This window comes from Solanum dulcamara, chromosome 5 (assembly GCF_947179165.1).
Source record: "Solanum dulcamara chromosome 5, daSolDulc1.2, whole genome shotgun sequence".
Taxonomy (NCBI): domain Eukaryota; kingdom Viridiplantae; phylum Streptophyta; class Magnoliopsida; order Solanales; family Solanaceae; genus Solanum; species Solanum dulcamara.
This window is the reverse complement of record NC_077241.1, coordinates 74,593,249-74,605,236: the sequence shown is the minus strand read 5'-3', so window position 1 is coordinate 74,605,236 and position 11,988 is coordinate 74,593,249. Positions and strand designations below refer to the sequence as shown.

At 28.5% G+C, this 11,988-nt stretch overlaps 1 protein-coding gene across 1 annotated transcript; it reads right to left on the bottom strand.

Annotated features, from left to right (window-relative positions):
• Positions 1–9,509: 9,509 nt before the first annotated feature.
• LOC129889811 (ethylene-responsive transcription factor ERF105-like) lies at positions 9,510–10,707 on the bottom strand. The gene has a single exon (XM_055965263.1). It carries the CDS (start codon positions 10,617–10,619, stop codon positions 9,651–9,653), a length of 969 nt encoding a protein of 322 aa, XP_055821238.1. The 5' UTR covers positions 10,620–10,707; the 3' UTR covers positions 9,510–9,650.
• Positions 10,708–11,988: the final 1,281 nt, after the last annotated feature.

Genomic DNA, 11,988 nt, shown 5'->3' with positions numbered 1-11,988 from the left:
TGTTTATGATATTTCAACAAAACTTTAACTTTCATTTGAAATTTTAATTTCAAACAATAACATACTCAATGAAATCTTACAAAATGAAATTTGAATGGGGTAAAGTATACATAGCCGTTAACAATACCTCTTGCAGGTAGAGTAATTCCAAATTTTGATTTCAAATCCTAAATTCACCTAAAAGGTAGGATTTCAATTTTTCAAGTTTGTGATTTAATTTTTAAAAAAAATAAAAAAACTTGACCAACAAGTTTATGTTTTATAAATAAATAAAAGTTCATAATTTTTAAGCAAAAAATATCATTCTTGATGCGAAGAGATTGACTATAGTATGCCGAAAGATTGTTTTAGAGAAAAGTTAGTTATTACTATTATTCATTAAGTGGATTAGTGAATCTTTGTAAAGTTATATGTATTCGAAATTTTGTAATAATATGTAATCACGAGTATTTATTTATAAAAGAAATATGTAGATATGTGATTTATTAATGGCCCCTTAGGATATTCCGACATCTTATTTATGAATTATGATTTACCCATGTGGTAAGATTATAAAAATTATGAAAGTTTTGATAGTTTTCACAAATTGCCGGATGTTCATATTTATGATAAAAAAATACAATACGATTCAAATTACATATCCAAATAAAATTTCAAGTTAAAATCAACCTGAATTCAGATCAATGATTTAAAATCATGTCCAAATGTCTACTTAGATTTTTCGGCATAAAATGGGTAGATTTATGTTCCTAGTTTGAGCCTTAAGTTGAAATCACTTTTGTTAGAATAGATTTACCTCAATACGAGACTTGTCAGCGCAAATGATCAAGAATTTAAAAATTTATGAATTTTTATAATAACTTTAAGTTAATATACAAATTACAATACTAATTGAGTTCATAATTATAAATTTACACATACTTGTATTTGATATTTACAATCTTTTGTGTCCATCCAAAACATATTCATGAATCAATGAAACATATCTTACAAGACATATTCTAACAATTATGGAATCCTTTTTATTTAATTATATCTTTTTAGAGAGAGATTTTTCATTCATAGGACACCCAAAAGATTTCTTCGTCATAAAAAAGAAGAGATTTTTCATTGGTGCCTAAGTAACAGAGAACATTGTACTTGCAATCAATTAGGAGTATCTAGTGAGATCACTATCTTCAGAGAAATGCCACAAAATGATAGTAGTACAAAACGTAGTGGGTTGTACACAGTTGTACCGTCTACGTTCTTGGAATATACAATATTTTAAGAAAAAGTTACGGACATATATCCTTCAGCTAATTAGTTTATTCATATGGTGGAAGTATACATTATCATTATATATGTTGTGCATAGATATTATATATATCATATATTATATTTTTCGTAAACTAGATGGTCCCATATTTATTTATTTTAATTTATTGTACCTACAATACATGTATTATTCTAATACGAATGAAATAAAAAAAAAAATATAAGACAAGTCCCGAGTTTTAATTAAAATATGTGAAGAATTCCTAGGGAGCAAAAATAAGGAGAAAAAGACACATAAAATGGTAACAAGAAATTCTTAGAGAGATCCAATGATGGATTCTTTGAAAATATAATTGGCACAAGGAATAAAATTATTGCGTGAGAGATATTTGTTTTATAGTTAAATTTATTTTTATCGATCTTTATTGAATAGTACCATACAAATGTGTTAGGAAGTTGCAAATCTACTTCTTAATTTGTTTTAAAGGAAGCAAGAAGCATAATGAGACATTAAAACTTTGTTAAGCATCTGATTATCCAATATGTTTTGTTCAGCCTTTACTTTGACTATTCTAATTATCTAATGAACAAATAAATACTAACCAAAAGAGAAAGTGATTGGATATATTAATAGGCATTGTGGTGTACTAACATATGGTTTAATTTAAATGGCTTAATCTTAATTAAAGGAAAATTAAGAGGGCGTTGGTGTTGAACTCTGGAAAACACATTTTGACCAAAATTGTTTCCACTTTAAATTATTCATAAAAATTTAAAAACTACGTTTTTCAAAAATACGAATATATTTTATTGACAAACGCCCTCTAAATTATTAAAATGGGAATCAAAATCTCAAGGAGAAAAAAACCATCTTTGTTCTTAAAAAATTTCAAGATAGTTATTAACAAAGTCAAAATCTCAAAATATATTTTGTTTAACAAAATATTAAATAAAAATTAGAAAAGTTAAGTAATCAGATCAAAATTTGTTCATACGTAGCTTTCCTACCCCAAACTCAATAGGGAAAATTACACGGATAAGCAAATATATACAAGTTAATTAGTTAATATAGATATAGTTTGAATTAATTATGGCTCGCAGCAAACATCGAGTTGTTATTACAGTTTGAGTTTTGTATAATTCGCGTGATTTATACAAACATTGTACGCGAATCGAATTGAATAGCGAAATATACAAACATTACAAATTGTATAGCGAATTATACAAACATTGAGCATGAATTGTATAGTGAAATATACAAACGTTATATAAAAAATAGGAATTGTATAGCGAATTATACAAACGTATACAAATGCTGCATGAATTATACAAACACTGCTATAACTATATCTACGGATTGTAAATAGAAAAACTATAGCTATGGAGCATAATTAAGATATTTTTGAATGGCTATATGCGAAAATTCTCCAATTCAATATGGTGCGGCCCACACTTTCGCCCACAAGAAAGACTTGGGCTATGATCCAACTTTGGATTGGCCCAAAGTCATGAATAGCTTTGGAGGTGTGTCATGTTTGAACTTTTAATCCCGTTCGCCTTAGGTATAAAACTTCAAGTTTAACTGTAACTTTCACGATTTTAATGATTGATATACACAAATATCTCTTTTTAAGTCATCATTTAGATTTTTTCCCCTATAATTAAAAGTTGTGCAAATATAATTTTTGAAAAGTTATCCTTTAAAACAATATTAAATTCAGGTCTAATGCTCGCTCATAAATATATTACTCACACTATAATAGATTGTAGTTTAACATTTTCTTATAAGATTTTCAGTTTACTCATAAATAATCTTTACACCAAAATTGGAATAAAAGGTTCATAAATTACAAAAATAAAAAGAGAATTGAATTTATTTATTTTCTTAAACTCTTATCTAATCAAACATAAAAAATAAAAATAAAAACTAAAAACGGAATAAGTACAAGAAAGAGATATAAAAAGGAAAAAGGAGAGCCACAAACTTAAAACTATTTAATAGTCAAGTCTTGTGGAATCCATACCCCAAAAAAACATTAGCAAAAAAGACTAGTAACTTGTCTAAGTCAAACCACATGATACATATGTTCAAAGTCAACAAAATAAATTAAAGGCCCCAAATTAATGGAATAAAGATCAAAAAAATAATAAAATCTTACCTCACCAACAATCATTTATACTATATTAAAAACATGAAAATTCTTAAAATATTATTTGAACTTTGTACTCTTCATTAAAATATTATACTTTAAACAAAATCATCTTTTCATTATTTTTATTCAATTATTATACTATTATTTTAATGATATTAAATATTAACTATAATATAAATCCTATAATATTGGCCAAAATCGTTTATGGGTAGGATTGGTAATGTAAGGCTATAAAGAAAGGTTTTATTGAAAATTCAAATGAATCCTAAGCTAGCTAATTTTCCTGGAGTTAACTTGTACATATGTTTACTCCTTGATTGCTATGAGCTACTTTTTCTGGAGTTACACTTATACATATTTTTATTCCTTGATTGCTATGAGCTACTTTTTCTGGAGTTACACTTATACATATTTTTATCCCTTGATTGCTACATATATAATAATCACTTTTATGGTGTTCATTATCTTACTAATTTATGATTGTGTTGTGTAGATTTCTGATCTAGATATTGAGATCACCTGAGGCTTAATGTGGATCATTGTCAACGGTATCTTCTTTTTTACAAGCTTTTGTCTTTTCAATATATTGTCCTAATTATTAAATTATTTATTTATACCCTCATCTCAATGTACTACTATTTTTTTTTGTTGATAAAAAATATTGTATTATTTCGACATAAACGTATCAAGGTTTTTCATATCACAAGTGCTGAATACATAATTTTGACTTTTAATACGTGAAATTTTATTCACTATATTTAATTTTATTCCTTCGTTAGCGTGATTGTGAGTTATCATATTCCTTTTTAAGTTCTACATTAATTTCTTAAAAATTTTGTACTTAATAATATAACATACCTAGAACAATTTAAATTCACTCTATAAAATGGAAATAATTACAGAAAAAGAAAATATAGTCAAATTAATTTAACAACTTTAGAATTAATTGTTAATAATTTCACATCATGGAGAGATATAATATCTATATCTATCTATACTATATTAAAAGTACGAAGGTCCTTAAAAATTGTTGTTTGAACTTTTTGCCCTTTATTAAAAGACTATATTTTAGATAAAATTGTATTTTCATCATTTTTCTTAAATAATTATCATTAAATTATTATTCTAATATTTGGAATTTGAAATTAATTAAAGATCTTTACTTATTGCAATAGGTAAGAACTCCTCATATTTAATACTTTAAAATTGATTAAAAATTTTACTCCTTTAATATTTTCTGATTTGAATCAAATTCTAATAGTAATTTGTAACCATACTCTTATAGTAATATTTCGGATAGTTATTTAGTTAAAAAAATCTAACAAAGTCAAAGTGTGGAACATTTTAATAAATAATCTTCTACAGAAAGGATTTATATAAAGAATAGTGACTTTTAAATTTAAATTTCCAATAATAGGAGTTTCTTTAAATTAAAAAAATTTTATAACCAAGTAATTGTTAAATCTTTATCTATTTGTATAGGTAAAAACTCCTAATATTTTATATTTTAAAATTGACTAAAATTTAATTAGAGTTAGGAAAACTACCAACGGTGTGGCCTTACTTTGGATTGTTTTTTAACATATTGTTGATTAATCTGACAAACATAATACGGTAAGGTAGTAATTTTAGAGTGCTAAATAAAATAATTTGAGAGACTAATTCGATACAAACACTACTAGCCCAAGCAAAATTGGAATTATAGTATATGTTATAAAGATTTATTTTCCTTTGCACCACGATCATCATATGTATTTTCAAAATTTATTATTATCCATTTATTTTGGAACAAATTTTACAAGCGTTTTTTTATTTATTTTGATTTTGCTTCAAGTCATCTTTTTGCATTGATATTATCATCCTCCTTTCACTTTTCTTTATTTTTTTCAATCAATAACTTTTAAAATTATATATGAGTTAATACATAATCAATATTTGATAATAGATTCTCCCCTTCTGATAATTTCTCTTTCTTTTTTTGTTGGATTTTTTGATAGAAAAATTGGACGAAATAAGTATGTTGCCGCCAAATGAAATAACCATTGGATTTCTTCAACAAAGAGATTACCCACGTAACAATTCTTATATTTTTATATTTTTTGTTTTATAATGTTCAAGCTTACTACAATTGTTGCTGAAGAACCAGGTCATTCAATAAGTCCAAAAATTGAGGGTCTCTAAAATAGTACTTCTTTTATAGGATATATGTGTCTACTTATTCAACTTTATATAAATTTAAGTGTCTATTTATATGCACCCAAAGTTAGAGGGCATAAATGTTAGTTGAAATCAAGTTAAATGGAACATTTATATATTATCCATATAAAATGGAGATCTTGTATTAAGGGGAACATAAATTGAAAATCTAACCGAATAGAATTAATTTGATTTGGTTTCGAGATTTTAAAAAAAAATGATATTCAATTAAATTATTGATTTTAGAATTTTGATTCTTCGATTTAACCGAATTTTTCATGTTTGAAGTTGTTGTATGGTGTATACTTCATTGTTTTGGTTGTCGTACTGATTGGTTGTTGTTGTTGTTTCTTTATTCATTATTTTCTATGGGATTCCTTTACTACATATTTCTTTACGATTTTTGATATGCTTTACTTGAGTCGGGAATCTATCTGAAACAACATTTCTATTCTCATAAGGTAAGGATCTATTACGTTATGAACTTTTCAAAATTATGTGTACTTAATAATATGCGTCACACATATAATACTTTATTCATGTTATATATAATTTTTATAAATTAGCACGGTCCACACATGCGAAACATATACCCTAAACTAGTCAAATAATACTTGCATGTAGACCCCTCTCATTGTCTTTCATTCAACGTAAACAGCAAACCACAAAAATAGTCACGAGACAATTAACATGCAGATGCTAACATAAGCACCAACATATTGGGGGAGGGGGACCTAACAAGGATAGAGGGGTTCGAATAAACTTTTTTTATTGAAAATTATTTTTATTTATAAATAAAAAAATATTTTTATATATATATAATAGATATTGAATTCCTTTTGATATTTTTATATATTTACTTTTTATATTTCAAATCTTTTTATTAAAAATTCTGACTCTATCGCTACTTACTTGCGAAATTGATGAACATGTCTTATGCCTTTATCTTTCGTGCAGGATAGAACAGCTTCTTTTTTTTCTCAGAGTAAACTGATAAGTATTGTTCTCTCCCTTTATTTTATTTGTCCAATACATTAATTTAACATATACTTGAAAAACACTAAGGGTCATTTAGTTGGGAATAAATTATTTTAAGATTAATTAATCTGAAATTAGTTATTTTGAAATGGGATAACTTATCTCATCATTATGGTATAAATGGTGAGATAAGTTATTTCAAATATGGCAACCAAATAAGACATCAAAAATTTAATCCATGACTATTTATTTTTATCCCTCACACCAAACGATCCCTAAATAGAATAATAATTTTATTATATCATCCATTGAATATAATAAATTTAATGTTTTGAGAAATACACTGAGAAATGACTATAATTAATAATAAGAATATATTATGAATTACGCAATAAATTATCTCTTGATTTCTAAAGTGGACATCTATTTTTAGTATAATGGACAAATAAAAGTGGACGGAGCGAGTAAATTAAAATACTACTCCTTCCATCCCAATTTAAGCGTTTCAGTTTGATTGAGCACGAAATTTAAGAAATATAAGAAGACTTTTAAATTTTCTGATCTTAGATTAAAAATGTATGTAGTCCTTTAAATCGTGTAGTTTTGAACTCATTACATATAATGTTGGAATTGAAAAATAGAAAGTAAAAACTATTTTTTTGAATATGCCAAAATAAAAAAATAAAACACTTAAATTAAGACAATTTAAATCTATAATTTCAGAGGGTGACTTTATTTGCGTTAATGTAACCAATTAACTATATATATGAAATATTCTTTTATCCAAAAATAAATTTAAAAAATACCTTATTTTTCAAAATTGGTCTAAGTCGTAAAGTCGGTGTGACACTATTTTAATTTATATGATATATTTTTCTTTTAAGTCTTTCAAAAAAAAAAGAAGAATAATACTCGTTTAAATTTTAAAATAGTTAATTTTGCTCTTCTCATGTTGTCTCCAAATGATAAGTCGTTATAAATTTTAAAATAAATTGTAGTCACACACAAATCTAGATTCTAGAGTTTCAAAAGTCAATTGTTCTTTTTTAAATTTCATACCACTCAATGTCAACGTAAATTATTAAAACGATGTGAATAACTTTGAAATTTCTTCAAGTTTTAATTTGGGTTTTGATTTGTGTGAGTTTCTTAGTTTTGACAAAGTATTTTGAATACATATTACTAGTATCATCAATTGCAGTCAAAACGATCTATTTCACTTGCTCTTCTTGCTGCCAGGTTGACGTCTTCTTAAATTTTTTTAAAAAAAGAAAAAATAGTAGTACTAAGTACTAGTAATGTTTTAGATAGATAGATAGATTTTTGCATTTTTGTTTTTCTCTTTTTGACTTTGAAAATTGAAATTGCAAGTTTCCTCAAGTAATTATTGACGTACACGTTGTTATTTCTTCTCTGTTGTGTACTTGTCGAAGATTTTACTTTTTGCTTCTATTCTAGAATCCATTGCTTGCTTGCACTCTAGGAAAAAGATAAGGGTAAAGGATATTATATTCCAATACTTGTTGAGTTTATTATTTTGGTTTGCAAACTTAGCTACTAGATGGTATTTCTTTATGCGATAATATGATTAAAAAAAAAAAGTTTTGACGACAATAAATATGCATATTAATAAAGAATACTAAAATTTTTATCGATATTAATTAATTGTCATTAGATTCAATGTTGCTTTAGACTTTAACGACATTTATAAAAAATGCTAAAATATACTCTCTCTACTCCATATTAACTGAATTTCTACAGCTTTTTTCATTGTTCAAAATAGATAAATTTTTCAAAGTTCAAGAGAAATGTTTGAATATTTTTTCATATTTATCCTTTGTATTAAGGAAGTTTTGTAATTTTCTAGGAGTTAAAACAACACTACTTATAAAGTTATACTCTAAGAAGGGACTATTTGTATTTATGATTTCACATTCAATCATCTTTATGAGACTGATTAAACAAAAGGATAACAAAGAAAAATATGATTCAAATTTTATCCTTGAATGTTTTTCTTAATATATGTGTATTACAACAACAACAACAACTCAGTGGAATCCCACAACGTGGGGTCTGGGGAGGATAAATTGTACGCAGATCTTACTCCTACCAAGGTAGGACGCCTGTTTCCGGGAAACCCTCGGCTCAATAAAACATAATTTTTTAATATGTGTGTATTACCTTAGAAATTCAATTAATATGGAATAGAAAAAATAATTATCACTTGTAATTACATTTTAAATATATATTTAGCGAATTATTGTTAATTAATTAGCGTAAAAAAACTTTTGTGCTATAATGTGATGACTAGGAAATATCTCCCGAGCTAAAAGTAGAGAGATGAAAACAAATTAAACAAGACTAACATCAAAAGGTGAAATTAAACTTATATATCAAGGATGTCAATAATATAGTATGCTATAAGAAATTAAATCATAGGGTTTTCTTTTCTTGAAAAAGAGAACTTTTTTAGCCTAAACTAGGAACTTTTATCCAACAGTTAGAAGACAATCCAACCTATCTAATTTACAATTTGGGTATGGGAAAAATGATAATAGGCAGTGGTTTTTCCTCTGATGAACTAACACAAATTTGATTTAGTCACGAGGACTTCAAAACGAATATTAAACATTAAAAGATAAAACAACTAAAAAATAATTTACTTATGCATCCTAAAATTACAAGTAAGTCTTGTGGCACACGGTAAGAGTGTCCAAATTCAGCTCAAAGGTTCAGAATTCGAACCTCTGTACAAACCTATGATATGATTATACAGAATATGTTATTGTCGTCCATCACAGGCCTCGAATCTATCCAATGGCCTGCCAGAAAATGAACTTCTTAGTTACATTCAAGTCTTCCTACGACTATTGCTCTCCCTTTACGTGAACGATAAGCGTCCTCAATAGACATGGAGAAATAGTATGAAGTATGAAACAAGTAGGTACTTTGTGTATAAAAGATCAAATTATCTGTTTCATATACAAACAAACATAAACTAGGTTCATAATGATCATATAGTTTGTTTTTACATTAAAAATTAGAAGTATTGCTCTTATAGTTACTTCAGATTTGAATAAGCTGCGAACAGCCCAGATGAGGAGATAACGGTGATAATGGCGGGAGGTTAAACATTCCGTTACAATTCTGTTCCCAAACGAAATTCCAACTTGACGGCGTTAATTGCCATGATTCCTCTTCCTTACACCTCTCCACTTTCTTCAGTACCCTCTCTTCTCCAGTTTCCGCCGATTCTCTCCGCCGCTTCACTCCGCCGTCCACGGCGGATCTCGAATTTGCCAGGTTCTTCCCGACATCCAAAGGAAAATTCAGTATCGCTTTACTTCCTCGCATCGTAAATGCCGCTTTATCGTAAGCCTTCGCCGCTTCAATTGCGGTGTCAAATGTTCCAAGCCAAACTCTAGAACCACGGTGTCTCGGATCTCGGATCTCCGCCGCGTACTTTCCCCACGGCCGCTGTCGCACTCCTCTGTAATGCCTCTTTTCCTCCGCTTTCCTCGTCTGTTGAACGGAAATGGAAACAGTCGGATTCGAGTGTGCGGAATTACCGAAATCGATCCACTCATATTTCTTCACCGGAGGTAAATCAATTCTCAGTGAAGGTTTCCGATCACTACCGCTACTCGATTTCGGCGAAGTAAGATCGATGAATACTTGAGGTTCCGATTCAAACTGAAAGCATTTGCTCTGACTTTTCTCGTAATCAGAGCTTGAAATCGACTGCTCCGATTCAAGTTTAACAAAATCCTTTCGATTATTCACCGAATTAGCTGGTTCGGAACTCAAATTAGAAACTCCAGTTCCAAATGGAAAGAAATCAGCTTCAAAATCGGAGAAAAAATCGAACGGAAGAGAATCTGAACTAGCAGATTCAGAATTAGAACTCTCCATCACAGTATCACTACACTTATTACTCATCAATTCCGCTCCAAATTTCAAAGTTTTTGGTGAAAATTCCCCGAGAAGATGACTTCTGATTTTCTCCAAAGCAAAAAATTCATCAGCATATTCCATTGAGAGTATCAAAAAAAAGGAAAAAAATACAGAGAATACTGAACTAGAAGAATGAATTTTAGAATTGGAAATTTTGTAAGTGTTTGAAGAAGAGTGGAATGTGGGACTATATTTATACAAGGAATTCGGGTAAAAGAAAATTTTGTTGTTATATAGTTAGAAGGTTCCTATCTGGTGCTTGAACGAAGCTTCGGTCAAATAGATGATGACTTAATAATTGAGTATTTTTCAAAGGAGATTGGGTCTTCTTTTGTTTCTGAACCGTTCGATCATTTGTTTTTTTGTAGGACGTGCAAGATCAATGGTGCAGATTTTATCAAGTAAATTTAACCACGTTGTCCTTTTTAATTTGTTAGTTTGTACCGTTGTTAAGTTTCTTTCCCAGATATTTCCAGTAATTGGATTATGGATTAAAAATAAATTAGAAAGTGCTAAGGTCATCATTAAGCTATGATTATTGCATAATGCAACAACAATACCAACGTAATCACTAAGTCAATTTTTAACTTTACATATATCGTACAATTTTATAGTTAGGAGAGTTAAGATGGACGTGGATTCCTTCGCCAGTCGCTATCTTCTAGATTCACCGGAGAAGGAGAGACTGTTTTTGAATGATTATTGTTTTATGCTGATTTGAAATTAAATTCAAAATTAATAATATAATGACATATGCAATATGTTAGTTGGTACATGTTTTACACTGATTTGAGTAAATTAAAGCTTGTTAGCTTAGTCCGATTTCTTACATTAATAGCATGATCATAATGGAAGTGATTGGAAATGATTTTGTCACGACCCGAATTCGGGTGTGATGGCACTCATCTCAACCCACCGAAATAAGTCAGCCTAAAACTCAATGGAAAGTAAATGCGGAAGTAATTGAGATAAAATAAGGTTTAAATTAGTCAAAAACAAATAAATAATCTCCAAAATCCCCCAAGACTGGTTGTCACGTATACAAGCCACTAATAAATTACCGAAGTACGAAAGAAAATACAGTCACAATGTCTTTGTCACTAGAGTAGGACTAAAACATAATAAAAGAGTAAGAGGTGTCCGCTAGATGGATATAACAGCTACCTCAACACTCAGAATTGATAACCTCGGATGTAGTAGAAAATAGTAGGAGCTCAAGCAGGTCCGGGCTCACAACCTACACAAGTGTGGAAGCAAGGGGTGAGTACCAAACAACACGGTACTCAGCAAGTGGATAACTAAAACTAAGCAAAGCTTAACAGATACAAGTACTCCTGTCCTCCCAACCGAACCTCCTTAACTACAACCTGCATAAAATCAGCCCAACTCTACACTTGTACAATAACAACAGTAATACAGTCCACAAATTCTTATCAATGAATCAACAACA

Coding starts and splice junctions, on each gene's coding strand:
- LOC129889811 (XM_055965263.1), bottom strand. CDS start 10,619: ATGGAATATGCTGATGAATTTTTTGCTTTGGAGAAAATCAGAAGTCAT.